Source organism: Nesoenas mayeri, assembly GCF_963082525.1.
Source record: "Nesoenas mayeri genome assembly, chromosome: 18".
NCBI classification, from domain to species: domain Eukaryota; kingdom Metazoa; phylum Chordata; class Aves; order Columbiformes; family Columbidae; genus Nesoenas; species Nesoenas mayeri.
In genome coordinates, this window is record NC_137566.1 from 11,364,055 (window position 1) to 11,390,395 (window position 26,341).

At 42.8% G+C, this 26,341-nt stretch overlaps 1 protein-coding gene across 2 annotated transcripts in view; it reads right to left on the reverse strand.

Moving 5' to 3' along the window:
• Positions 1-1,507: 1,507 nt before the first annotated feature.
• TTLL11 (tubulin tyrosine ligase like 11) overlaps positions 1,508-26,341 on the reverse strand; it is a 31,249-nt gene continuing 6,415 nt past the window's right edge. The window contains exons 3-10 of one of the 2 annotated variants that reach the window (XM_080356066.1): positions 25,545-25,678; positions 20,990-21,565; positions 20,526-20,621; positions 19,874-19,992; positions 7,401-7,610; positions 5,080-5,186; positions 3,614-3,715; positions 1,508-3,520 (exon numbers count right to left, since the gene is read on the reverse strand). In XM_080356066.1, coding sequence (XP_080212192.1) covers positions 3,417-3,520; positions 3,614-3,715; positions 5,080-5,186; positions 7,401-7,610; positions 19,874-19,992; positions 20,526-20,621; positions 20,990-21,565; positions 25,545-25,678 — 1,448 coding nt within the window. In that variant the 3' untranslated portion in view covers positions 1,508-3,416. Of the gene's footprint in view, positions 3,716-5,079; positions 5,187-7,400; positions 7,611-19,873; positions 19,993-20,525; positions 20,622-20,989; positions 21,566-25,544; positions 25,679-26,341 lie in introns of both variants that reach the window. The other variant, XM_080356065.1, reaches the window with a different exon arrangement.

Below are 26,341 nucleotides of genomic sequence, written 5' to 3' on the forward strand. Positions count from 1 at the left end.
AGCTGAGAAGCAAAACTGTGGAATTAGGAAGAAACGCAGCAAAGTGTGATGGAAAACAAACCAGAGGGAACAGGGTAATTAGAAGCAAATTGTCAGCGTACATCAGACAGAGATCAGAACAAGGTCAGGCACGGTTCTGGCTCCGAACAGGGGGCTGTGGCGGTGACCGAGTCCCTCGGCTCAGGCTGTCAAGAGCAGAGCTGAGGCAGCAGCCGGGCAGGCCCAGCCGCTCCTCCTGGGCACCCGCGAGGGTTCCCACATCCAGCAACGTCCTTGTCACCCCCCAAAATCACCGCAGAGGCTCCAGCCTCCCCCGACTCGCGCAGCCCAGGTCGTGCACCTACCCTGTCCGATGAACCGCACAGGGCTCAGCTGAAGCGGCTCCCTCCTCACCAGCGGGGCTCCCAAACTGCCGCCCCCATCACTGGGAAGGCGCCTGGAGCTCGAGGCCGGGCAGGACACAGAAAAAGCCGGTACAGAGTGACCTGCACAGCACCAGCATGTGAGCTGGGGAGACAAAGGCTGAGGCAGGTGGACTCGGGCCTCTCAGCTGAGAATTATTTGTGTAATTAGCTGAGTACCTCCCTTTCCAGCTGTGTTGTGAAAGGAAGCAGCTAGAAGAGTGCGGCAAGTGAAGCAATCTGCTTGGTGCGTGTTAAATGTTCCCAAAATACATGGCTGTAATGGGGCAAGTTGGGTATTTGGGCAGGGGGCAATTAAGTTTCGAGAGCCCAGTCCTGATTAGGCAGAAGATACATTTTGGGTGACTTTGCCTACAACAGCCTCATGCAGAGAAAGAACTCGGAACTGAACACGAAGAGTCACAGGGTGAGCGGGATTCAAGCCTGCGGGGAAGGGGAATCTCTGCACTGAAATTCTGGACTCACTTGCCTCAAGTCTTCCTTAGATGCTGAAGTGTTTTATTCTGATTTATACCCAGTGTTTCTGGTACGGCGAAAGACTTCACTGGTATGCAATGTTCGTATTGTGTATGCTCAAAAACGGAATATCGAGTACTGTATTAGTCTCAGAAGAGTACATAGAAAAGTACTATTAAAAACCCACCACCTCCTACCTTTCATGTATTGTTTCTTTTGCTAGAAAGCTACCTCGGGACTAACAGATTATCAGATTATCCGTGCATGAACATTCATGTTCTGAATAAGGTGTCTCTCTGGTTACTAGTTACTTAAAGGCTACATAAAATTGCTTTGGATACTAAATAATATTCAGAGGAAATTGCATTAGATGGGAGGGAAGAGAAATGTGACTTTGTTGTAAAGTCTGTAAAGTACATTCCTGTTTTATCCCCCTCTTCTCCCTGAGAATCACATGGCATTCAGTTTTCCAATTACATAAATGAACACTGGATTACTAGAGGCAGATAATTGAATGTTTTGACTATTCTACAAGGGACCATTCATATTTGCAGTGAGAGATAAACAGGACATATTGCATTCATTCTGTGTGCACAGGCCATAAAAATCTGTATTGGATCCAGAGAATATAAAGATCTCCAAAGCAGAGATTTCAGTGTTCATATACACAATCGTTAATCTATTCCACTGATATCAGGGTGGCTTATACAATAGTAAAACCTGGGTATTTTAGGCCAAGTACTGGCTAAAAGCTGTAAGGAAAGTTGTAGCATTTCAAATCCTACTCTGCCGTACCTCTGTCTTTCCAGGACATCAATCACAAGATGAGAGGAACTGTGAGCTATTTTCCAGTAACACGCTGCCAATCGCAAGACTAATGTCAGATGTCACAAAAGGAGAAGTAACCATTTTTCAACTCGTGAATGTCTTCAAATATATTACAATGGAAGTGCGAAAAAAACGACCCTTTCGGCTTCATTTGTTCTGACAGATGCCAGGCCTTGGAGTTTGGCATTTTATCTTCATACTGCAATAATCTTTATGAAACTTAAACAAGGCTGAGGGCAGTGACATTAGTCTACAATTGTCCTCTTACGTACACGTTTCTCTCATGTTTCTGATCCACCAGCCACATTTTGACACCGAACTCAGGTAATTTGCTCCAGTTCAAATGCCCAGATGCTGCCACCCCAGCTTTGTGATCCTCGACAGTGTGAACAGCGTTAGAACACAAGCAGGCTCATTAACATTAAAGAATAGAACAAAGGAGAGAAATCAAACTCGGATGCAGACATACATCATTGTAATAAAATATGAGACTAAAAATAATTGGACTGAACAGCCCTGAAGTTTCAAGTTATTGATGTCCTCCCAGCCAGTCCCATGTGCTGCTCAGCCCACCCGCCAAGAAGAGGGTGATTGTGGAAGTCGTGGTTCATGTCTTGAAAAATGAGGCTGCTCTGTACAGCTCCAGTGATACAGTCCAGCATTCTTGACAAAATATACTGTTAAATAATACAGATCTAATTTGTCCAGAGTTATACTGCAATTCAATGGGAAAAATGAAGAATATGTGTGAAGACAAAAGAAAATCTGCTCTAGATGTTACTGCAGGTCCAAACAGGGTAATCAACATGCAAAAGGCAAAAAATAAGCAAGCCTAGAGTACAACTAGTTTAGCCTGAAGTCAGAGACGGGATTGGTTTCCCTGGAATTTAATGAACTCTCGGGCCTTTCCACTTTAAAGCTTTTTGCAGAAGCAGAGCTTAGTACCTGAACACAAAATCACCACTTGATTCACCAAATTAGACTTCGTAAAGTCATTTGTTTCTGTGAATAAGTGTGAGCTTATTGGTTCTGTGGAAGCAAAAGGATAAACATCGGTAGTTTTTCTTTAAAAAGTTAACAGTACTTGTCATGGCAAAGATGTACAAAGAAGTAGAATCCAAAATACGGTTTCAGTGTTTTAAGACTGCCTTTAAAAAAGAAGTACAGAGACAATGACCATATCTGTATTGATTCCAACATGTACAGTCCAAGCCACTGAAAGAAGATGGTCAAAGCCTGAAGTTTGACCGCAAATGTAACTCCAGGGTTCGGTTTTGCAAAGTCCACATCTGGTACTTGGGACTGCAGCTCCTGACGTGCTTTCCATGACACATCCAGTGCATCCAAAGCAAATCCTTGGATCTGAGTGTGATGAGTGGGCCCCTCCATCAGTGCTGCCAGTCCCACGATGCTGGTTATCATCCCGCAGGCTTTTGGTCCTTGTTTTCGCAGGTGCTTTTCCGTCCACTCGGGATGAATGTGGTTTGTCACGCAGGGTGTGCTGTGGGTCCAGCAGAGAGGCAAAGAAATAGTCATTGCCAGGGTCATTATTTGCGAACGGGAGCTTGCAGTGGACTTTCTGAAGAGCATAAATTAAAAAAGCTGAAATAAATAATTGTCACTATCAGAGGAAGGAATTCAGGAACCTGTCTCTCCTCCTGCAGTACATGCATGTACCTTGGGATTAATTCTCAGTTCTGTCCTGGTGAATTAGCACCGTTCATAGCGATGATTTCTATCCTCTGCAAATTTACCAGCTGTGGCCATGCGGTTCAGGAGGGGTGAATGTGCGGCTGGTGTCAGGTGAGGTCCGTCTGTGTGACAGGGAACTACTGCACTTCGGCGCTCCACGACCCCGCGGCCACAAACCAGGCGCTTTTCGTCCAGGGCAGCCAGGTGATACTCACAAAAATCGATCAGCGATGCCACTTGCTCATGGAGTGGCAGGGACTTGTATTTTTTCTGAGCCAGGCAGAAGAACGCTTCGACAAACGCTTGCAAACACATTCCTGCAAGGAAAAGGCAGACCCGCTAACTCTGCAAGAGTAGTTTTGTTTCAGCTGCATGAAAAACAAACGGTTGAAGTGCGTACAAAGGAAAAGTGGTGCAGTGCCAAAAAACGTCGCTGCTACAATAAAACTCCCTGTTCTGCCCCTTGATGAACAAAAGCCCCCCGCAGCACCACATGCTGCACAACAGACTCTTCAGGTGTTGTTAGAGCACATCTTACTAATAACACATTGCCACAGCCGATGGAAAGAGGGGCTGCATATTAATGCTAATTAATGTATTTAAAACCTTCAAGTAATACCTACTTTAATTTTTAATTAAGAAGCCAGACCACAATGGTTTTGCAGAACGCCAGCACCAAGGAACAGTTATAGCTGCTTTGTGCTTTAACTGGCTCTCCCAGTTTGAACATACACTTAAGAAGATTATTTCAGGATGAGATATTGAAAGGTTTGGGGTTTTTAACTTAATGTGGGCTTATTGATGCTGCAGGAAAGGCACCTTTTCAAAATATTACAATTACATTCTGAAGTATAATTTCTCTCCACTAAGACTGCAGCTGGGTCGCTTACAATCTTGGCTGCAGAACAGCTTGCAAAGGAATTGTTGAGTTATCTGAAAGCAGCAGCTGCCAGCTCAGTAAATTATTTGATCAGTCACGGTGAGCTGCAGGCAGGGAAAGCACCTCTGGTCGCGTTCGCATTCTCCCCACAAGTGACACTCGTCTGAAGCATTTAATGAAAAAAGTTGGAAGCTGTTGTTTTACAGCACTTGCAGCTGGGAGCGGCCAAGCACAGAGCCAGCAGAAATGGTTGAGTATTTTGTGGTTTAATACCTGAAAAACATCTGGTTCATTGAGACTCCCAACAAATCTCTTAATTTCTGAAAGCCTGATGATTTGCTTGCATTTCTATTATTTTTGCTGGCGCAATTCTATCAGCCAAGCGCATCAATGACTTATAGCAACACTGAAATGCTAAATGCAAATACTTAAATTTTACATAACTGTGAAATTAAGGTGACCCTAACCTACCTAAAGTAGCACAGGAGTTCGTGCATAAGGAACCACTTGATCTCCTCTGCATTGCACCCTGATCTTCTCCCTCCTAATCTTAGCTCTGGATTTATTCTATCCATTGATGGCGATGCTCAGCTTCTTATACATAAATAGCTTGTAAAGAAATTTCTGGGAAGATTCCAGCTCGCAGCTCTGAGACCAGCACGCTAGTTTATACCAGCAGCATCAACATGGATTTCTGATTTGAATTGAACCTTGACAATCCTCCTTGATGGCCACAAGGAACAGTGGTATCAAACCTTCCAGAATACTGCAGCTTAGTCTTCAAATACAGAATAGCGTTACCTGATTCTTTGTGGTCGATTCCCATGCTGTTCCACCTTCTTGTGATATCAATATATAAGATATCAACAGAAGCCATTGAAAAATTGCTGTTACTCAGTTTGCAGTTTCTGTTAAAAACAGACAAAATAAACAAGAAATTCTGGTTAAGTCCAGAATTCCAAGTTAGGAAAAATTCTGTGAGGACAACTGAGAAAACATTGGGAGCAAAGTTTACCCATGCCATATGTACATACCCGCCCTAACGTGCTTAGTCTGATAAAACACACCCAGCAGATACCAAACCAGCGGTCACTGAGTGTTGGTATCCGAAATGGTAGCGGCCCTGAGTTTCCATGTGCAGAACATCTCCTGGGCCCACTGCGCAGGCTCCTCTGCCCAGAGCAGCTCTGGGCAGGAGTGGCACCTCAACCCAGTTTGCATGTGTCATCTGGTGTCCATCTCTAGCCACAAAAAAGGCAGCAAGTCAGGTTACAGATGGACTGGTTTATCTTGGCTTTGCAACACACAAGCAAAAAAACACAAACCATGACCCCTGAATATTTCAATTAAAAAATGACTTGACTGTTAGGCACAGCTTTCTCCAAGGCTATTGCTCGTACTCTGCAGCTGTAAGAGAATGGAATTAATTGGTACATTGCAAATCCAGCACAAATCTGCACAGACTGTCTACATGAGGCAGAGTTTACACAGAGAAACACTCTTTTATTTACTGACTGATCCTGTTTGGAAAGGGTTGGAGGAAAGCGTTCAGGCACAGAATTACTCCATGCCAGAACACCGATTTCACCTATGAGCTACTGAGCGGCATCTCTGGCTGCGTCCGGGGCCTTGGTGATAAGCACATGGAGGAGATGTGACACTTGGGTGGCCTGTGCCTGCAGCGTGGTGCTGATCAGGACATGAGAATCAGCCAGCTGTCCAGGATTTCCAGATGTCTGGCAGCCTGGCTGGAACTCCTGCACGAGCCAAAGGGCTGGCCAGACATTCCAGCCAGGAAAAGAGAAAAAAAGACCCCAAACTCCCAAATAATTGAAAAGAATCTTACTCTTTAGGAGCCCAAGCAGAGCTCCCTTAAAGCTGAGAGTTAAAGTCTGGCCTTGGGCAGCATCCAGGTAAGGACTAGAGGCACATCTGGCATTTCCCTTTTAGATAGTTTTTTCGAATAAGGAAATGATTGAAGGGGAACACATTTTGACTTGCTAAAATTCAAGCAGATAGTCTCTGCGACCACTTGCCCACACACACACACTTGTGCACCATTTTATTCCTGCAAAGTGATACAGCACGTATCTCAGACACACGACCTTTCTGAAACCAGCAGTAATGACAGCATTTCAGAAAAGGGCCATGGAGTTGATATCGATCCTCCAGGTGAAAAAAAAATCCAACATTAAAAAGTTTAATTTAACATGCATTAGGAAACTGCAAACACTATTTCATTGAGATATGGCAATTTATTTTAAGAGTCTTAAAATAAAATCTTGGCATTTATTCTGTGCTCCTCTGACACGTGCCAAATGAAGGCTGGACTTCACAATAGGAAACACAGAGCTGGAAACAATCCTGTACTGGTCTGTGGATGGAGCAGATGCCTTTAGTCATTTTCTATATATTGTAATTTGTATAAATCAATTTGTTTATATCCATTCCTGAATGCTAAATGCATCTGCATAGCAACAGGATCTGTATTTTAAGAGTACATCTGCTGCCGCCGCTTATTTCTTTTGTCATTGTCAATAAAAGACCGAAAATGAGACATTTGTATCACGACTAGAACAGATATATCCATAAAAAACAATGAAAAAAAAAACCTCTCACAAGTAAAAAGTATGTGAGAAAAAATAAATTGAGTTCCTTGCCATCGCAAGCTGCAATTTCGCAATGCAAATCCGCGGTGCACAATGCAGCAGCAGCCGGCTCTTGGAAACGCTCTCCCGCGCAGCCGCTGCGGCCAGCGCGGCCGGCACAACCGCGGCCACCGACCCAGCTCCGCCTGGCACTGCTGCACCGCGCCATTTCTGCCATTTACTAGGGACGTGACATGTTGACTAAGACTGCAAATAGCACCTCCCGAAGTATCACTGAGCTGCTGTAGAATAAAGACCTAGGTTCCTACTAGACACAGCTTCATAGGTCATGTATTTTGGGAGCTTGGAATGATAATATATATAGTTTCTAAAAAAATATGGTTCTTTAGAAGGCATTACTAAACCTACAAGCTAAAAGTGTACCGGTTAGGGACTGCCTTTGTTCAACAAAACTTCAGACAAGCACACGGACAGTTATTAAGCAATTCCTAAAGAAACCTTCACCTTACTGACCTTATAAACGTCCGGAAACCCGTTGGCCCCAACTTCGTTGTCCCTTTGACCCCAAGAAATCGGATGAAGAGTGCGGCCACCCTGTCCAGCAGCCGCAGGTAGTTGAACTGCTTGGCGTACTTGGGGAAGACCTGCTTGAGGCACAGGGAGGGCAGAGTGGCCGGGCCGGCGGGCAGCGGCTCCTCTGGGCCCCGCTCCGGGGCCTGGCACCTGCAGCACGGGAAACAATTGCACCTCATGTTATTCTTACAAGAGTCAATGTTCTGTCTTTCTGAGCTTTTGCATTTAAAAATAAACCCTAAAACATTATTTTATGCGATCTCTACAATAATGAAGAAATACTAAGGTTCCCTAAGGTGGAAATCATGTTATGGGGAGTCAAAAGGCTAACGAGCAGAACATTTCCTGATGCGTCATAATACTGTTTTTCTCAACGTTGACTCCTTGTGATGCTGTGGAATATCCATATTCCTTTCCAAAGGTCTTTGCAACCTCACAAGATGTAACAGGCAAACTTCTTCACCACAGACAAGGAACCACCAGGTAAGACCAACGTGCAGCTACTGACAGCACCAAACAAATGAGTTCCATGGAATTTCATGGAACATTTAATGGGAAATGTTTCGAGATCACAATAATCTAAGACTAAACTTATGTTTCAGTAATGATGAGAAGCCTTTACCTTCCCTGCTATGTAAGGTACAAAAAGTAATGAGATATCATTTGCAAAGAAGAAATTCTAACAACACATTCAGAAGCAATACGGTTCGCGTAAATGCAAACTGACACTATTCAGGAGACAATAGCTGGGCAATTCCATTATTTTTTCTTCAAATCCTCTGTGCACGCTGTCAAAATACATCATTTCATCTTCATTGTTGTTGCCAAATTCCCTAAATAAAGCTGATGGAGATAATGCTGTTCTGAAATAAATGTTACGTGTTTGTTCAGCATGACATATTTTTACTTTTTTTTTCTGTGTTCGGCACATCTAGATAAAATTAAAGATATTGCTATTCCCCTAAGTTCACAAAGTTTGATAGCTGATGGTAATTAGTTGGCACCCACTAATTACAGCCCCGCGGCTGGGGAGTTTCCATCTGTCTGTCCATCCGCCCGTCCATCGCTCCAGGGTGCCGGGACAGGCTGGACGTGTGGAACATCAGCTCAGCGCCGCCGTCCTGCAGACCCGCTGTGGTCCCTGTGACTCCTCAGCAACTGCAGCACTTCCAGAGATATATCATTCAGCCTTTCATCTTTCGACCCCCATCCTCAAGAGGGGTGTAAATCGATGCAGGACGTGTCCATTCTGCACTCTCACCTTAACTGCAAGTGCCCACACTGCCTGTGTCCACAGGAAAATTCTCCACTGCTACCACAGTCATTCGTCAATAAAAGGTTATTTTCTGTAGATCTGTTCAACACACTCGTATGCACCCAATCTGTGTGGTCTCAACACGACTAATTAAGAAAAACTGCCTAGCTAGGTATATTGCAGTCAGACTCGGTATCTACCGACACAAAATTTTACTGTGATCTGCACATTCTTGCAAGGAAACCATGCACAACATATTTTTTGCCCTAGCGCTACATAAATTACACTCGCTGCAATGCACCATTACATTTTCTTCTGCGTTTCGCTGCCATCTGCCATCGGCACACCATAAGGGTGAGCCGTGACAGAACTCCCCAAGGGCTGTGCAAGCAAAGACGGGTCCGAGCACTGGCGCACAGCTACACAAAGCAGAAACACAGCTCAAAATCCAGCAACAATGAAGATAAAAAGGGGTTTTTCACCTCCATTTCTACCATTAACTCATGAGCCAACTGGAAAATACAGAAGCACACATGCTTACTGTGACTTTCGGGGCTCACCTTGGGAGTCGGGGTGTAACACACAGTTCTCATGCCTGGACCTGGTCACCTTGCAAAGTGTCCATGGCCAAGTGGTGCAGGGGAATGGTGGGGCAGGGGTCAGCAACTCCGAAATGCTGAAACAAACCTCCAGAAACCTGCACATGTTTCCTCCATCAGCTCCTTCCTCACGGGATTCCCACCAAGCAAGGGGAGGAGGACGGAGCTGAGCCCGCTCTTTCAAGCTGCTCCTCTGAATGCATTGTTTGACTGGCACAGCTGAGTCAGGCTAAATGAATGAAAGGTCAAATATAAGGTAATGCTTCTGTTGCCATACAGAATAAAAGCAAAGCTTCATTTACATACTAATGTCTGACCTCAATACATTAATTCCTCTAATTCTGCAGCTCGTGACAGATCTCTCTTTAGAAATGATCAACTGTGGAGAAAACATTAACTGCATCTTTAAAGAAGAATTTCAATTTTCATAAAGCTTATGGAAATGAAATCTGAGACTACTTATCTTTTATACATGATTACTAATTTATTAATGTTTCCTCCATCTATGTTCATTCTGACCAGTCTTAATCTTTATGCAAATACAAGTTGCTAAGGGACAAACAAATTTGCAACTTCTAATTAAAGGCTTCCAAATTCACATCATTTTGTATACTTGTATATAAAATTTAGCTGCCAAGTTCAGAGTAAAACTGGGTAGGAACTGCAATATTTCTAAGAATGCTCACTTGATGTATTTAACATTTAGGGCATTGCTAGAAGTAAAAATTAAACAATTTTAGTATCAGCTGACAACTGCTTACCTAATAAAAGAAAATATTATGTTCTGGATTCTGAAGCTATAATTATTCCCTCAGCTGAGCCTCTATTCTCAAAGCAAGGACTATGTTAACATAGTTAACAGCAGAGAATATTTTGCATGACAAATCTATCCACCCATTTAGCACCACAGGATGTGGATCTCCCAAGAACCAGATCCGTGTTTCTTACTGGAGCGCGTAGGTCTGAATGTGTTTGTGTGCTCATTCACTGGAGTAAATCCTCTAGGAACAGTGAGTCAAGGCCAGAACAGCGTCTTTGCGTTATCAACCATTCATGAATTTTCTTTTATGAGCTAATCCCATTGCTTTTATTAAGTTTGACTGCACGTTGTGTGAATAATCAGCAGCTTTGGTTTTGTACCGGCCACTTGCGAGTTTCATTTGAAGAAACTGAATATTCATCTGCTCTTCACCCTCTGGCAAAATGAAATCAATAGCACTCGCATTGCCTCTTTCAAAATAATAATAAAGTCGCACAAAGATAAAAGAATTAAAAGAATGTTAAACCCCACAGACTAAGGGATTTTTGAAGTTATGTTAGAAACATTGCTGCTCTTACATATAGTTTATTCAACACTTGGAGGGTGCTTGGAGGCAGTCAGAGCAACCGCAGTAGAGAGTCCACATTTCAAAGAGCAGGATCAGTCACGTTAAAATCAGGGTTGCTAATCACCATGCTGTTGGCTGACAACTGACTTCACATCATACAAAATACATTTGGAGAAGGCAGCAGCATCCTGTCTCCTGGCAGCAGAATGCACGGAGAGCTGGTACAGTTCCCATCTCCCTCCAAGGAACAAGAATCAACATCTCAGCTGCAGAAACAAAGCAGTAAAACTGCCTCACCAGATTTTGACCTCATTGTGAGTGTGACCAAGTCTAACTCCTCCTGCATCTTCGTGGAGGGCGGACACTGCCTTGGTCTGGAAGGGTGGACGAAGTGGAGCCCACTGAGGTGGTTTCTGAGAGTTGGCAACCACAGGTATTTTCAAAGTATACACCACAGCCTTGCCATTTGCTTAACGAAACCAAAACAGCGCATCAGATTGTTGGAAAGGTTGAACCAACCACGGCAGCAGCTCTCGCACAGCATCTGTGGGCGCAGACTCTCCAGCTCCTGTCCCACCAGCGTTGTTAATATTTGTTTACCACGTATCACACTCCAGGCTCCACAGACATCAGTCTGGTTTGCTGCCTCTTCCGATTGGGCAGATTTATTATAAAACTAACCACTTCTCATTAAAGATCATGGAATCACAGAATGTCAGGGATTGGAAGGGACCTGGAAAGCTCATCCAGTGCAATCCTCCCATGGAGCAGGAACACCCAGATGAGGTTACACAGGAAGGTGTCCAGGGGGGTTGGAATGTCTGCAGAGAAGGAGACTCCACAACCCCCCTGGGCAGCCTGTTCCAGGCTCTGCCACCCTCACTGGGAAGAAGTTTCTTCTCATATTTAAGTGGAACCTTCTGTGTTCCAGTTTGAACACATTACCCCTTGTCCTGTCATTGGTTGTCTCAAGAGGTGCTACTGAAGGGTTAGCAGGTCCCTCTCAGAGGAGCTGTACGGAGCCTTTCCCGTGGGCCTCGCTATTTCTCCAGAGTTTCCTTTGTTTCTTTAGAAAAGTGTGCCCTAAAATAGTAATACAGGATATTGCAAATGCAAACCAGTTGTAAAGCCTGATAATAGACTGAAATCAACATTAAATGAGACCAAGTGTCTTATGGCAGGAAAATAAAAAATATCTAAATCCCACGGTATTGTGGAAATTATTCTTAGAAAGCAGTCATGATTACGCTGGGATAGAAAAGGAGCTTTACCCTCTCATCCAGCGGAGCAGAGGCAGCGGTGCAATTGCGTTTATCAGCAGTAATCCTCCTATTCAGGCAGGTGAATGCTACGCACAGAGAACACGGCTGCTGCGCGCTGCTGCTCACCCGCCTCGCTTGTGCTGCCGCTGCGCAGCAACTGGGTGCGAGGCACTTTTACTGCTTTCTCATCTTTTCAGAGACCGGAGACCAATTATTACTTAAAAATAAGCCAATCACTGCTCCTGCTAAAAGATGACTAGCAGCAGAAGTTAAATTATAGAGAACAGCACTGCCCCCAATACATTAATTTCTGTCACTCTGTCACAGTAAAAATTTACAGCAGATATAATCTCTTTGAAGGGGGATCAAGTCATAGAAAATACGAGCCTGGTTTTAAATAGAATTTTAATTTTAATGAAAGCTTCAGGGAACGATGTTTATGCTGCTTATCTTTCATACCTGGTGATTAAGTTAATTTATACTTAATGGAAGAGGATATTTCTAATCCCCAGACAGGCTCAACATCTGTCTGTGACTGTGTTTTTGGAAGCCTTAAGCTGTGTGTGATTGATGTAATGAAACCAGGATCCTGCAGAACTGCCACCTGAAGGATATCTGGAGAGGGAATATGTTATTCTTCTGCTCAGTGCCCATGCTTCAGTCAAACCAAAATCCCAAGCACTTCATTCTGCTGTCCCTTGAAAACCTGCTCTGCACTCCCTCACCATTGTGATGTGAGTACAAACCGGGGAATAAGCAAACAGTTCTCAGATATGGTTATGATCTAATATTCATATTCATTATGAGCAGTATCTGAGAACATGGAACTTTCTGATGGCCCGAAGCTGCTGAGAATAATAAAGCTCCTGAAAAAAAAAATAATCAGATAATCTCCATCTTTCCTTCGCTGGTGTTTTCTTGGGAAGGAAAAAGGCCCTGCCTCACGTTTTGAGATCTCACCTCACAGGTTATTTAGGTGAAGACAAACCTGGCCATTCTTTATTTCATTTTACAGGATGAAGGAGAATTAAGATCTCAGCAACCCCAGTTGAAAAAAATTAATAACTGCATGTGAAAATCAGCAAAATTAAACTTGCAATGAAAACCAGGGTCCTTTCTACCTCCACACACGAGCCAGTGGACACTTGGCAGCCAAAGGAAAGTGGCTCCTGGGCACTTCAGTCCATCCTGACAGAAGAACGGAGTATATTGTGCTCAAACTAACACCGCCAAGCTCGGGCTCTCACGGTACAGCACAGCAAATTAATGGTTTGCGTCAAATGAAAACACATACATGAATTGTCTTATTTCTTAGAACAAGATGGGGTAATTAGATCACTGAATCTGCTCTACAATTCACAGCTGCACCAGGACTGACGAGTACTTGCTACAAGTTCTCCCATTCTTAACCATGATATCTAAATTCATTGCAAATCATTCTTAGAAGGCACTTGCATGTAAGAACTTTCCCCTGGCATTCAGGGATATAATCTATGTGTATGCATTCATTTATTCCATTTTACTGTTACCCTAATAAAGCACCATTACCCTCGTGTGCCCTTGGCTGACCGGTGTGTTAGAACATCCTCTAGGTTGCATGAAACCTTATTTTTTTAAATGAATTTGTGCGTGGGCTGTGCGATTTCTGAGAGAACAACGAGTGCATCCTGCAGCTCCGCAGTCACCTGAATCATTCAGCAAGATGTAACTGGAAACCACGACAAAGTATTCAAGGCTCACCCCACCGACTTCATGCAATCAAAACTATCATGGCTGGTCGTAGTTTTAGGTCCACATAACACACAGATTGTAAAGATAGCAAGGAGACACGTAAGAAATAAGACATTTTTATACTATATACAAATATACGCATAGACATGCTGTATATACAGACATAGACACGCACTACAATTTATCTTTAGAGTAAATACTTGTACACTTATTTTATTAAAACCATCTGGTGGAAAGCAATTTAGTATCATAAAGATTACAGAAAATGAGAAGTTACTGGAGTTTACATTAGAGGCCAACTGGAAAAAATCATTTAAAAGCAGAGTTGCTTCTGTACAGCACAGACACACACTGGAGAAAGTAAAAAGGAAAAAATGTCGTATTAAATAAACATATATCCTTAATTTCAGACACAGCAATTAAGCTAACATTCTGAAAATCAGGTTTCATTTGAGAAGTATTTCACTGCAGGTTAATAATGAACATTGTGCCATGTACAAAAGCCACCGCAAAGCTCCATAGAGAAGAGCGCAGCAGCACGCTGTTCCTGCACTCAGTTAAGGTACCGCCCGAAAACCACATTATGTTAGCAAGCTACAGGCTGAGGAGAGGTGAAGATGATTTTGCTGATAGCAGAAACTCAGCTCGAAAGATTAGCATAGTGAGGTGTCAGGAAAAAACCAATTTGCACTCAAGCCTACCTGCTAATCTCAAGCCTAACTGCTAATCACCTTCCCTGCCTGAACACAGATCCACTGAAGGCACCGGGCCAGGGGAAGCGGCTGCTGCCCCCGCCCCGCACGTAGAGGGAGAAAACCAGCGGTTTAAACTCCAAACCACACCAGCCTTCTTGTATTGAAAACTGAAGAGGAACTATAGCAAAAGCAAAGAAAGCAGATGCAGTACTATCTCTTAAAAATGTACTTTAAAAAAATTAAGCACTTTAACAAAGGAAACAACTGCTCGTTTTCCTCTTTCTCTTTGCACTAGGCAGCTGTGACTACTGCAGTCTAGCAGGGGAAGAGAGATGGCGTTTGTACAATGTGTACAGGGACAGAGAATAAACTCACTTTCCCTATACGAGCAACAAATTAGATTTCAATTAAATCAATCTGATAAGCAGAAAGTTCCTTCCTTACACAGAGTGTGGCTGCAGAGCCTGTTTTGCGGCTGGACATCTCACACCATCGCTTGTACAACCCAGCAGGGCCTGTCCTAATCAACAGCAGAACGGTTAAAAGCTCTTCAGGATCAAGCAGATACATAATTGGAAAAGCAAGAACAGAGGGCAAAGATCAAGGCACCTATAACATTTGCTTCACACAACTGAACAGAGTCGTTGAGGCCGGTTCTTCTTGAGCAGGATGAGAAATAGCAGTAGAAATAAATACTCCCCAAGTACAGAAGAACAAAGTTAACGTTTCACTAATCCAGACTGAAGTAACATTGACAAACATCACATTTAAAAGTCTCCCTCGCCTGTCTAACTCATCAAAAGCCGCACGGGCTAATGTAACGGACAGGAATTGATACTGAAGTTGGCAGATTGCCTGATAAAGGAATAAACCAAAAAGCCCTGTAGGAAAGAGAAAGGGTCTAATTCAATGTGCTTTGGCAGAATGATCCTGAATATGAATGCTGGGTCGTTTTGACTGATGGAGAAAAAAATTGTGTCAGCCTCCAAAATGAACCAGAGTAGAAAGATCAATCTCAAGAAAGCCACACATACGAGTTTATACACTCTCGGGCAGAAATAAGGCTTGGAATGAAGAGGTGGCGCTTGAGCAGCATTTGAATAGCTGAAAACCTGACCAGACTTCCAAGTGATAGCAAAGGGATGCGCGGATCAACCTAAAGCTCTGGCAGTCAGCTCGTAAAATCCATTAGCAAATGGAAACCAACATACTGATAGTGCCATCGGCAGGTTTATTACTTGCTTATTTTTACAAGCCCTAAACCCACCCCATGCAGCACACAAGACACCGAGAACTCTGCGCGATGAATCCCTGTGGAACACGACACGGCCACTCATTACAAGGAGACTGAAGAACAGCCATTATTTTCTGATCGGTGACAGCTGCAACACCACTGTTCTCCCATTCAGTCGCTCCATATATTTATGCGCTGAGTTTCTGACCCTCTTACACCTCCCCATCGCACAATTGCAACCTCAGAACATGTATAGTGAGATAAACACAGGAACCAATAGTCAAAACGACTTCATCATCATCAAGATCTAGGCTAACAGTACTCTCGGGACATTTTTTCACAGTACGTTTTCATATTTCCATTAAACGTGGCACAAACACCAGGGGGAGTTATAAAACTGAATAAAAAATGGCTGGAAAAAATAAGTGGAATAAAGCCACACAGGTGATTTCCAACTTTCTTTTTCCTTCTATAAGGAAGCGCAAAATTGCTCCTCCATATCAACAAATTAAGAAGAGCATTAAGACTTGGAAAACATCCTTGAGATGCCCAAGAGAGCAGCAGTGCTGGCAGAGCGGGGCAGGGGGACAGGGTGGGACCCACTCCGTGAAGAGGCTGCCGTGTCATCCTCGGGTACGTTTAAGGCAGAAAGTACAGGAGTAGAAACAGGAATGACTTTCTGGATGTCCATTAATGCAGATCACATATTCTTCTCCTAGAAACTATTAATTTTGTCTTATATCAGAGAAGGAAATAAAGTGAGAAAGATACGTAATCCACACAGTGGAAAAAAAACCAACCATCTTGTTCTGTGCAACAAAAGAGTCATTTCTTTCATGTAGTAAGTTCTACAAAACCTCCATTAGAATTTCTTCCTAATTATGTAACACTTAGTGTAAAAAAAAAAAGCCAAACTGAGGAACATGAATATTTGCAGGGTGCTCTCTGGGCAGTGACATTCACCAGTGTCTGCAAAAATCAGACACCATATTGAGCTCCTCCTGCTCAGAAAATTAGTTAATCACATTTGCCATTTGCTAGAGCCACGGCATTCAGAAACAGAATCATACCTGACATATTTGATAAAGACAAAATATATACATCAGAACGTCACAAATAAATTTCACGTCTGAATTCAAATAGAAAAACACTGCAGTGGTTTGTACAGAGAACAGCACTCAAGAGAAGATAAACTAGCAATGAAACAGCAATACCATAATAGGTAATAAAACAAACCCACTCATTTCTGTGGGCACAATGAATTGATTGTTTTTCTAACAGCCATAGATTAAATTACATTTCATTTCTAAAGTGTTTCAATTCTTTCTTCTGTCAATGGCTATTTCAGTGCTGAATAAAGTCATCATATTACTTAGGGGGCTGCACCTCCTTCATGTCTAGCAAGTAAAAAGCAGATTTTATTCCATAAACAACTTGTATTTCTAATGACAAATGTGTCATAATACTATGCTTTCTTTGCCAAAAGAATAAAATGGTTATTTTCTGTCTTGAAATATGTAAGAAAGTAGGCATGTAAAGCCAGGCGATCATACCGGAACACAGAATAAACAGCAACAAAAATATAAAGAAGTCTCTTATCTTTGGATTAATTAGCATTAATAAACTAGGGCACAAATATTTTTGACAGGACAGGAAAGCAGGTCATTAGCATTGATGAGATGATATGAATTATCTTCCTAAGACATTTAAACAGACCCCCTCCAAACAGCTTGCAATTATACCACCAGTCAAACATTCACATCTACCACCCAGGGGAGAATATACAATATTTGCATACAAGAATCCCAGAATGTCAGGGGTTGGAAGGGACGTCGAAAGCTCACCCAGTGCAATCCCCCCATGGAGCAGGAACACACAGATGAGGTATGGGAGGCCTCCCAGCCTCCATGAACTCTAGAGTGATGCCCCACTGATGCAAGCCCAGCTACAGCCCCATCCCCTTTCGAGTCTAGTTTAAAGCTCTCCAAATGAGCCCTGCTAATTCCTGTCCCAGCATCCTTTTGCCCCTGTGAGATAAACCTTTCCCACGTATCACTTTTTGGACTGGTGTCTTGTAAAACCAGCCGTCACCAAAGAACCCAAAGCCCTGCCTGTAGCACCAGTCCTGGGCCAATTGTTTATAGACTGAATTTTGCTATTCCCTCCCATATCATCACCCAAAACTGGAAGGAGGGAAGAGTGAGGGAAGACTGAGACTCCTTTTCGCTCCTCAAATCTAATACAATTTTTAAAAGAATAAATTGCTAATAATTAATCAACCGCTGAAACGAAGACAATTTTGACTTATACAGATTCAGAATTAGGCACAAAAAAGCAGAAGTTTGTGAAGCCTTTTAAAATTGATTTTCTGTTGGAGTCACAATATAAACAATGATTTGCATCAGTGATTATCTTAATTAAACTGCTGTTTACATAAGTAACGCTGATTTACTTTAAACGTTGTTTGGTGTCATTAGACCATTCATTTCAGGGTGCAGATTCCCTTTAGCTGAAGCCGCCTGCCATCAGTGGGCTGGGAACTCACCTCTGCTGCAAGAGCAGCACATTTACTGCCAGGCAAGCTTTATACAAGTTTCTGTGTCGAAACATGATAGAACACAGTCCTGCCCCTTACCTTCTGCTGCTACATGCCAAGGATTTCACTCTACATTGGGACAGCCAGGCTTTCTGACCATGTTGCCTACTGGAGACTTGGATAAAAATGAATGCGGTAAAAGATGCTTCCAGTCCTACAAAGGGACACGTGCCAGCCTGCCCTGCGTGACACTGTTCAGTAAGAAAACTGACACTTCCACACCTTGTTTTACACTAGATTTCTGACTCAAGGATGAAAACTCCCTCCTGATGCCACAGCGAGCAGCCGGTTAAGCTGGTGCTGAAGGTCTTCACCAGATCACAAATTCAAGTCAAAAGAGCTCCCACTGCTGGAAAAACCACCACGACGTTCTGAAATTAGCAGTGACAGATGTTCAGAACAGAAATCAAGCTTACTGGCCATCACTGCCCCCTGAATTCGCTCTGCAGTAACGCTAGAAGAAAGTGAGCTTTGTTTGGTAATGTGTAACAGATTTACAGAGGAGTTTAAAATTCCGTCTTTCCAAGAAAGCAGCTCGGCCACAAATGGTTGTGTTTGTTCCAGGATGTCATGGGCCTGGACGATCGCCAGCCTTAAAATCATGAGAACAGTGCTGCCACGCAAACGCAGCCACCGTCAGTACCTTCCATCTTGTTTTATTTCATGTTTTCATGTCTTAATTACGAGCGAAACTTGAATTCTAAATTAAGCGTGCCTAAGGAAAAGAGGACTAGGCCAGCAAACAAAGGCAGGGCAAAAAGGCTCCTGCATAATTTCCTTAGGAAAAATAAAAAGTTAAAAGAAGAATAAAATAGCAGAAACCCCCTTTCAGCTGAGTGGCTGGGTCCTTGTCACACAAGTTCCCACACACCCCCACAAAACCTTATCAGAATATTGCCCGTTGCGGCAAGAAACAGGATTGACTTGTAGTGAAGACACATAGATATTCATCAACAAAATGCTCTGTTAACCAGATTATACCGAAAAAGGCTGCATCACTGATGAATTCTTGCTGTGAAGAGCCAATGGGTTATCTCATCACAAACTAATCCCGTTATAAATTATTTAGTACTCAAAATGTATCAGAGAAGAATCCTCAGTCCAACAAGCATTCCACACATACCGGCGTTCTCCGTGAATTTATTTCTAATTATCATTTGCCTTTTTTCCATTTCTAGTATATAGTTAATGAATGCCTGACATAACTTTGGCATTAAAAAAAGACACGATTAGTTCCATAATTACAGGTTAACAAATGCTCTTTCCTCAGCTCCACGCGCCGAGGCCGTCTCGAGGGTGCGGGTTAAGTGCGGGCAGCACACGGCACAGATGGCGCTGCCACAGCGACCACAGCGACCCCTGTGCCTGGCGCTGACTCTGAAAGAACGGTTTGATCTTACAATAATATTACAATAATACAGAACTTGCAAGTGTTAACTGGACACAATATTGCAGGTGTGGTCTCCCCAGGGCAGAGCAGAGGGGCAGGAGAACCTCTCTGACCTACTGACCACCCCCTTCTAACCCACCCCAGGTCCCATTGGCTTCCTGGCCACAAGGGCCCAGTGCTGGCTCATGGTCATCCTGCTGTCACCAGGACCCTTGTGCCCTACAATTGGGAACTCATAGTCATGGACAGACTTCCATAATTGGAAAAAAATTATTTCACTTTTATAATAATTTGCAAAACCCAAAGAGAGTCTCCACACTTACTGCACATCTCTCCTCTTTTTTTTGTGAGGGTCCACCAGCCGCAGCGTGTCCCTGATCACAGCGACCTTCACTTCTTCATCAACAGCGCTTGGGACATTTTCAAACACTCCAGGAGAAAGCTTTAAATCACAAAGGGATACAACGATTCAGTATAGAACTGAAGATTATTTATTCCACAATTGCTCAGACTTCATGCATGTCACATGTGTGTTAAATACACAATGATAAATGACAAAATACTTAAAGAATGCACAAATACCTTCACATTTTCAGTATCATATTACAACATCTTTTGGCAAGTTTCTCTAGTAAATTGAGATATTTCAAAAAAGGTTGTTGCCAATGGCACCATTTAGATTACGTACACAAAATGAAAAAAATTATTAGCAATCCCCTAAACACAATTAAGTCAACTGCAGAGGATGATGAATAAATGTATTTATGACAAAGATGATGCAGAGCTTTCGCCATTCCAATAAGTCATTTTTCCAGTGTATAAGATTAGCAATGATTTCAAAGCAGAAAATTACACAGAACCTTGGAGGTTTTGTGTTAGCAGACAGCTTCCATCTTTCAAACACAGAAAAATAGCCCGGAAAACCAAACCCGAACAGTTCCACTCCAACTTGGCCATCGTGCCGAGAGGTCTTACCTCTTGCTCGTGCTCTATTCTCATGCTGGGGTTTGCATTTACTTCTAGTAACATGGGCTTCAAGTTTTTCATCAGGAGAATGTCAAACCCTAAAATCTGTGCACGACAAGCAACGTGTTACTTCAGTCCTACTCACAGTGTGGTTCTAGAGAACGCAATGGTCACCCATATGTCAACATTCAGGAGAAAAGCATTTGAGAGACAGAAGAAAAATAACGGAGAAACATGCTGTATTGCTGAATAGTTACTGAAGCCATTTGTGTTTGATATGAATGGCTGCTTTCACACTACCCCCTGCAACCTCAGCACCCAGGACAAGGGGGGCTGCAGTATTCAGTGGATGCGCTACATCCAGCCAGGGATCAGCAACGTAACTCGAGAAAGCTTTTAGAAAAGGAATTAAACACGCGGGAATTAACCCACACACAGAAATAAATCCACTCCTGGCAGAAATTTCCACCTACCTGGAAGCAAGTTGGCCCAGGCTTCCCTGCTGGTATGTCGGACTGATAGTAAACTTTCAGTTCTGGTGTTAGTGCAATAATTGTTTTAATCACCAGTGAAATGATATCTGACCACAGCTTTTTGACATCAGCTCCTCTGGAAGACAGTCTGCACAGAATGCTTGAAAAAGTCCTCTTGCTGCCAGTGTTTGCATCGTCAGAATGGATGAAATTCCCACTATGGATATTTAGCGAATAGTTGGTTAAGTGCATAAAAACCTGGTGCAAATTTTTCAGAGTGGGTTCTTGATAGGGCTCTGTACAAAATCTAGAGAGTCCATCTTTGGCTATATAAATCTCTAAGGGTTCTAGAGACTTGAGTAAGACATAAAGCCGGATGTCAAATTTGAGTTTGTCGACGAGCAGCGGTTTGCAGATGTACTCCTGGACCACGGCCGGCCGGGCGGGGATGCTCCCCGCCAGCCGCATGTCACTCGGGTCCTTCACCAGGTAGATCCCGTCCCCCTGGCAGCCGCCGTCGGGCTTGACGATGAACGTGGGTTTCCAGGACGGGTCGCTGTCCTTCAGCATGCGCACCTAGAGGAGAAGAATTACACCACAAGACACTCATCAAGGTGGAAGAAGGGCTGATGCTATGGGAGCCAACACATTGCATTCATAAACAAGAAGAAATACAAACGATCACATCGCTGTAGTAGTAAACACCGTGCCGAAAAGGTAGAAGATAAACAGCGCTGATGAGCATAAAGACAAACAAAAAGAGCGTGAGTTACTAGTGCGGATAAAAGGCCATTTTATTTAATGAGCCACTGTATAACTGATTCCAGAAACTTCTTTAAAATGTTATGTACCTAGAGAAAAGCAGCTTATTTATGGAGATATGGATGCAAACAATACCAGAAGGAAAGATAAAGTAAATATTTGGCACTGATAATACATTTCCTACCCCTGAGTTATTTTTCACGATCAGATGCCCAGCGTTAGTAAAACTGGGGAACACTGAGCCATGTACAGGTATTATACAAACGCCTCAAGTTTATTAAACAAAGCGTAGAGTTTATGCTGCAGTTGCTACCTACCACCATTCTCCAAAATGAAGGTTTTTCTAATTAATACCAGAAGTCCCCTCAGGTCTGGCTTGTAATTACCACCTTTCTATCCAATGCAAGATACAGAAACTCCTGTAACGATGTTAACAGCTCTTCTCAGTGGCTTTGATTTGCGTTAGGAAGATCTGTTCAGAGTAGGTGACAATTCAGATGCTTCACTTAAACACCTCGTGTGAAATCAGGAATTTGATGGTGTTTTGTACCAAATCAGAACAGCTGGATGAATCCCCGAGGCGCCCCAGGCCCGGGCCAGCACGGGTGTTCGGTTTGAACACTCGCTGTGCCGGTTCGGTGTGAAACTCGGTGCGCTCTGCTGTGCAAGCTCGCAAACCGCACACCCGCTGCCTACAGCGTGCACTTTAATACGCAAAATGCTTAGAAGCCATCATAAAATATATATTTCATTCTTTTCCCACATAGTAATATTTCCAGTTTTCAGCTTTCTTAAAAAGTTACATCAAATATACCGCTAACAAGTTAAATTAACAGAATCAGCGCCTGCATCCTCGCATGGAAAGCAAGAAGAATTAAAAGGAAAAAAAAATATGGTTTAAAACTGAGATCTAGATCCAAATGCCTCGGAAGGCAATTGAAGAGGAGAACACGATGTCTCATGCACGAAAATCTGATCCAGTTGCAGGTTTGCCTTTCATGAGGAAACTCAGGCTGAATGAATATCGCGTTCTGAAAAAAATGCATATAATGGGCTATAAGATTTGACAGCACGAAGACTGGAATATCCATGTCTATGCCTAAGAGGTATCCAAAAGCCAAAAACCTGATTAAACCACCAAAAATCTGCTGTGCTGGAAATTACACTGTCCAAATTAGATTCTTATTAAAAATTAATCATACGAGGCCTATTCATCATCCTCACAGACAACACAAAGGCGGCACCATGAGGGTGATCAGGGCCCTGGTTACTCTGCAGCAATTGGAACTGCCCATCAGAAATAAGCTCTTATCACACAGGTTCCAGCCGATTCTTCTCTGTTAGTGAGGGGGTGATTTCCATAGCACCTCATTTGCTTATCTGTAACTCTTCTGTTATGGTGCCATGTTAGCACCAAATGTTTTAGAAGGTTAAAAAATAGATGAATATTGAAAATAACTACATATGTATCTACTTAGTAAAATGAGCTTTTAAGCCCTTGTTAAAAATACTTATCACCATTTCATTTCAGTACAAATGACACTAAGGGAACTACCATTTTATTGGTATTTTCCAATATGAAGCTCATCCACGACAAACTCAGGAGCGCAGTTTTCTCATCACTTACTGGCTTTTCAAGCACAGAAGATTAATATTAAATTAGCTGTAGTGTTTTCTATCTGGATTTAGGTATAGGGGAAACCAGGAAAAGCTGACAGCATTTGATTTAGTGACCAGTAGAAATGTATGATAAAATTTCACAATCACACCTACAGAGGTGAAGCACAATAGGAATATTTGACAGAGGAATCAATTTGAAATGTTGTGCTTCAGGAGGAGCCAAAGATTTAAATTCAAGAGTTTCTATTACAGGTCAAATCTCAAAGGTGTTAATGTCTCAGCCCAGCCCTTTGCCACAAAATCCCCTACTTATGTCCAACCCAACTTATCCCCATCTTATGTCCAACCTGTACCTACAGTGACACAGAATTTGTGACCTTTGGTAATTAACTGTGCCCTAAAGGGCTTGAACACTAATAATAGCGAAGGGGTAGCAAGGTAAGTTTCAGCACAACTTATATAGAGCTACATACTTAGTAGCTGCAGCCCGTGACAATACGGCTTTATTTCCAGCAGTACCGGAGATGGGTAAATCCTCTTCTGCTCAGATAAACGTACACGTGACATTCCCATATTCAAGCATATGCCAGTTCCTATAGGGGAATGTCTAACGTGCAGGCCCCACACGTGCTGTATTCTGCCTTCCCTTTGAATATGCTGCAAATTCCCTCTCAGAGAGCTGACGTGTTCAGCAGCATTAGGGTCCCTGGGTTGTAAAGCAAACATAAAGCACATACGCATAAATCAGCACCATGAAATATCGTGAAACTGCGTGTGAAAAGCGTTCTGAACCACTTACAGTTCACTGGGGATTTGGAATTTTTTGGTTTGTATTCTTTCTTGTTTTAGAGAGGTTACATTACAAACTCACGCTAAGCTGAACATAAACTCTTACAACATAAAATATAATGTTTGATAACACAAACTATGCTTTTCTCAAACACAGATGGAAGAACATATGCAAAGGAAACTCCTAGGAGTGTGTTACTGGACATCTGTTATTCTTGGAACAAAAACGGATCGTTTTCACTCCAGTAACCGTTCAACCAGACACAAGTATTTATTTGCAGCGCCCCCTGGTGCCGGCGTGCGGGTCGGTGCACCGGCCGGGCTGGACAGACACCGCGCTGCGCAATTAGCGCCACGCCGCTAATTACGGAACCCAAGAGTCACCCCTAGAGCCCCAGTGCCCCGCTTTGAAAGTTTACTTCCAAGTTACCTGCGCTTATCCACCTGTCAGACCTAAATTAACGGGATGATTTACACTCCTTTTACAAATCAATCTTACCTCGAAAGCAATGCGGCTGAAGTACTATTGGGATTTTGTTCATTCTTACTGTTACTAGCAGCGCCATGGCCGTGGCCCAGCACGCTTGTAGAGTATATATTAAAATATGTTCATGGATTTAATTGTGGATATGGTAATTATCTAAAAAGTAACACACAGTACAGAAGTCTATGAAAGCCCACACCTTTTCCTCTCACTTTTCCAAGCAGAGGTCACTGTAGAATACAAGAACGCACTGGGCAAGTCAGATAGGGTTAAAACAAACTCATACAATATTTAAAATATGTATTTCTAATAACAGAACCAAAGACTAACATACATCAGTTTTTTCTTTTAAGCTGAAAAAGAATGGCATTTTATTACATTCTAAATATTTGCACAAAGCAACAGTGTGACAAGAAATTCAAACCAACAATTATTCAAGAAGGTGTGAGCATGTTTAACAAAGCACGCTGCAGAATGCTGATTGGAAGAATTTGGACAGAACAGGCAGGATGGGCTGAAAAGATGTGAGTGACAATGAAGTGAGTGAGGTTCCGCACTCCACACACCCCTGTGCTGGAACCTCCTCAGCCCTCTAAAGCTCAGTAGAATATGCATGGAAAGGGCTTATGGTTCTACCATGTTTATTCTTCCCTGGGCCTTGCAGAGAAGCATAATTGGTTTTAAGTTTATTCTGCAACATAAACAAGAGCAGTTCATCCAGACTACATCTATCATCTCAGGAAAATTGAGAAAGATGTCACCCACAGCACCCTGGTGTGATTGGAAATAATCTGCTAGCGATGAAAAACCAAAGAATGACATGGCAACAATATCCAACAGGTTATACTATGGCAACAATATCCAACAGGTTATACTATTCTGAGAGTAAAAGTAACCTACCTCATCCACAAAGAGGGGAAATTCTTCTGGCAGGATCCAGGATCGAGGATAGAAGTTGTATTCCAGAGGAAACAGATCTTGCATGGTTCGCACTGCCCGGCTCAGTGTAATTTTACGTACCATCTCTGTCATGCCTGGGAAAATAATGGACAGTGTCTAAAAGCAACGAAGAATCCGCACTGGAGTCTCATGCTGAAAGTAAATTGTTACATTATTCACCCTGTTGGCAGACACTCTACTCATTGCTTTCTATAAAGTTGAAAATATTTGTCGCATTCCCCTGCCATATTTCATATTGTATGTATTACTGTATCATAGTAGAAAAAAATAACTAGTTATCCAAAATATGGCTCAGAGTAATAGAGGGAAAGTTTTAGTCCAGTCGTTCCAGGAATAGGTAAAAATGTCATTTAATCAACCACGTTGTGTTTACTTTGCATTCATTTAAGTAAAACCAGCATCAAGGTAGCGCAACATTCCTGGAGATCAGGTCCAGGCCTGAAGGACTCTGGTTTTGAGTGCTGTGCGACTTGTGTGCCAGAACACAGGGACATTTACATTCATCTCACACCGATTTAAACCACCAGAAAGCTACACCACCCAATACTTGAACAGCAACTTCCCACAGACAGGAGAAAATCAGGATAAATAAAGCATAAAGTTCGATATCTGAAGGTTCTTATTCTCACAGCATACTAAGAGCAGCAATAAATCTGAAGTAAAGGGCTTAGATAAGTCAATAGCTAAGCTCTTAGCCCTTATTTAGAGAGATCTCAACAGGGATTAAACAAGGGAAA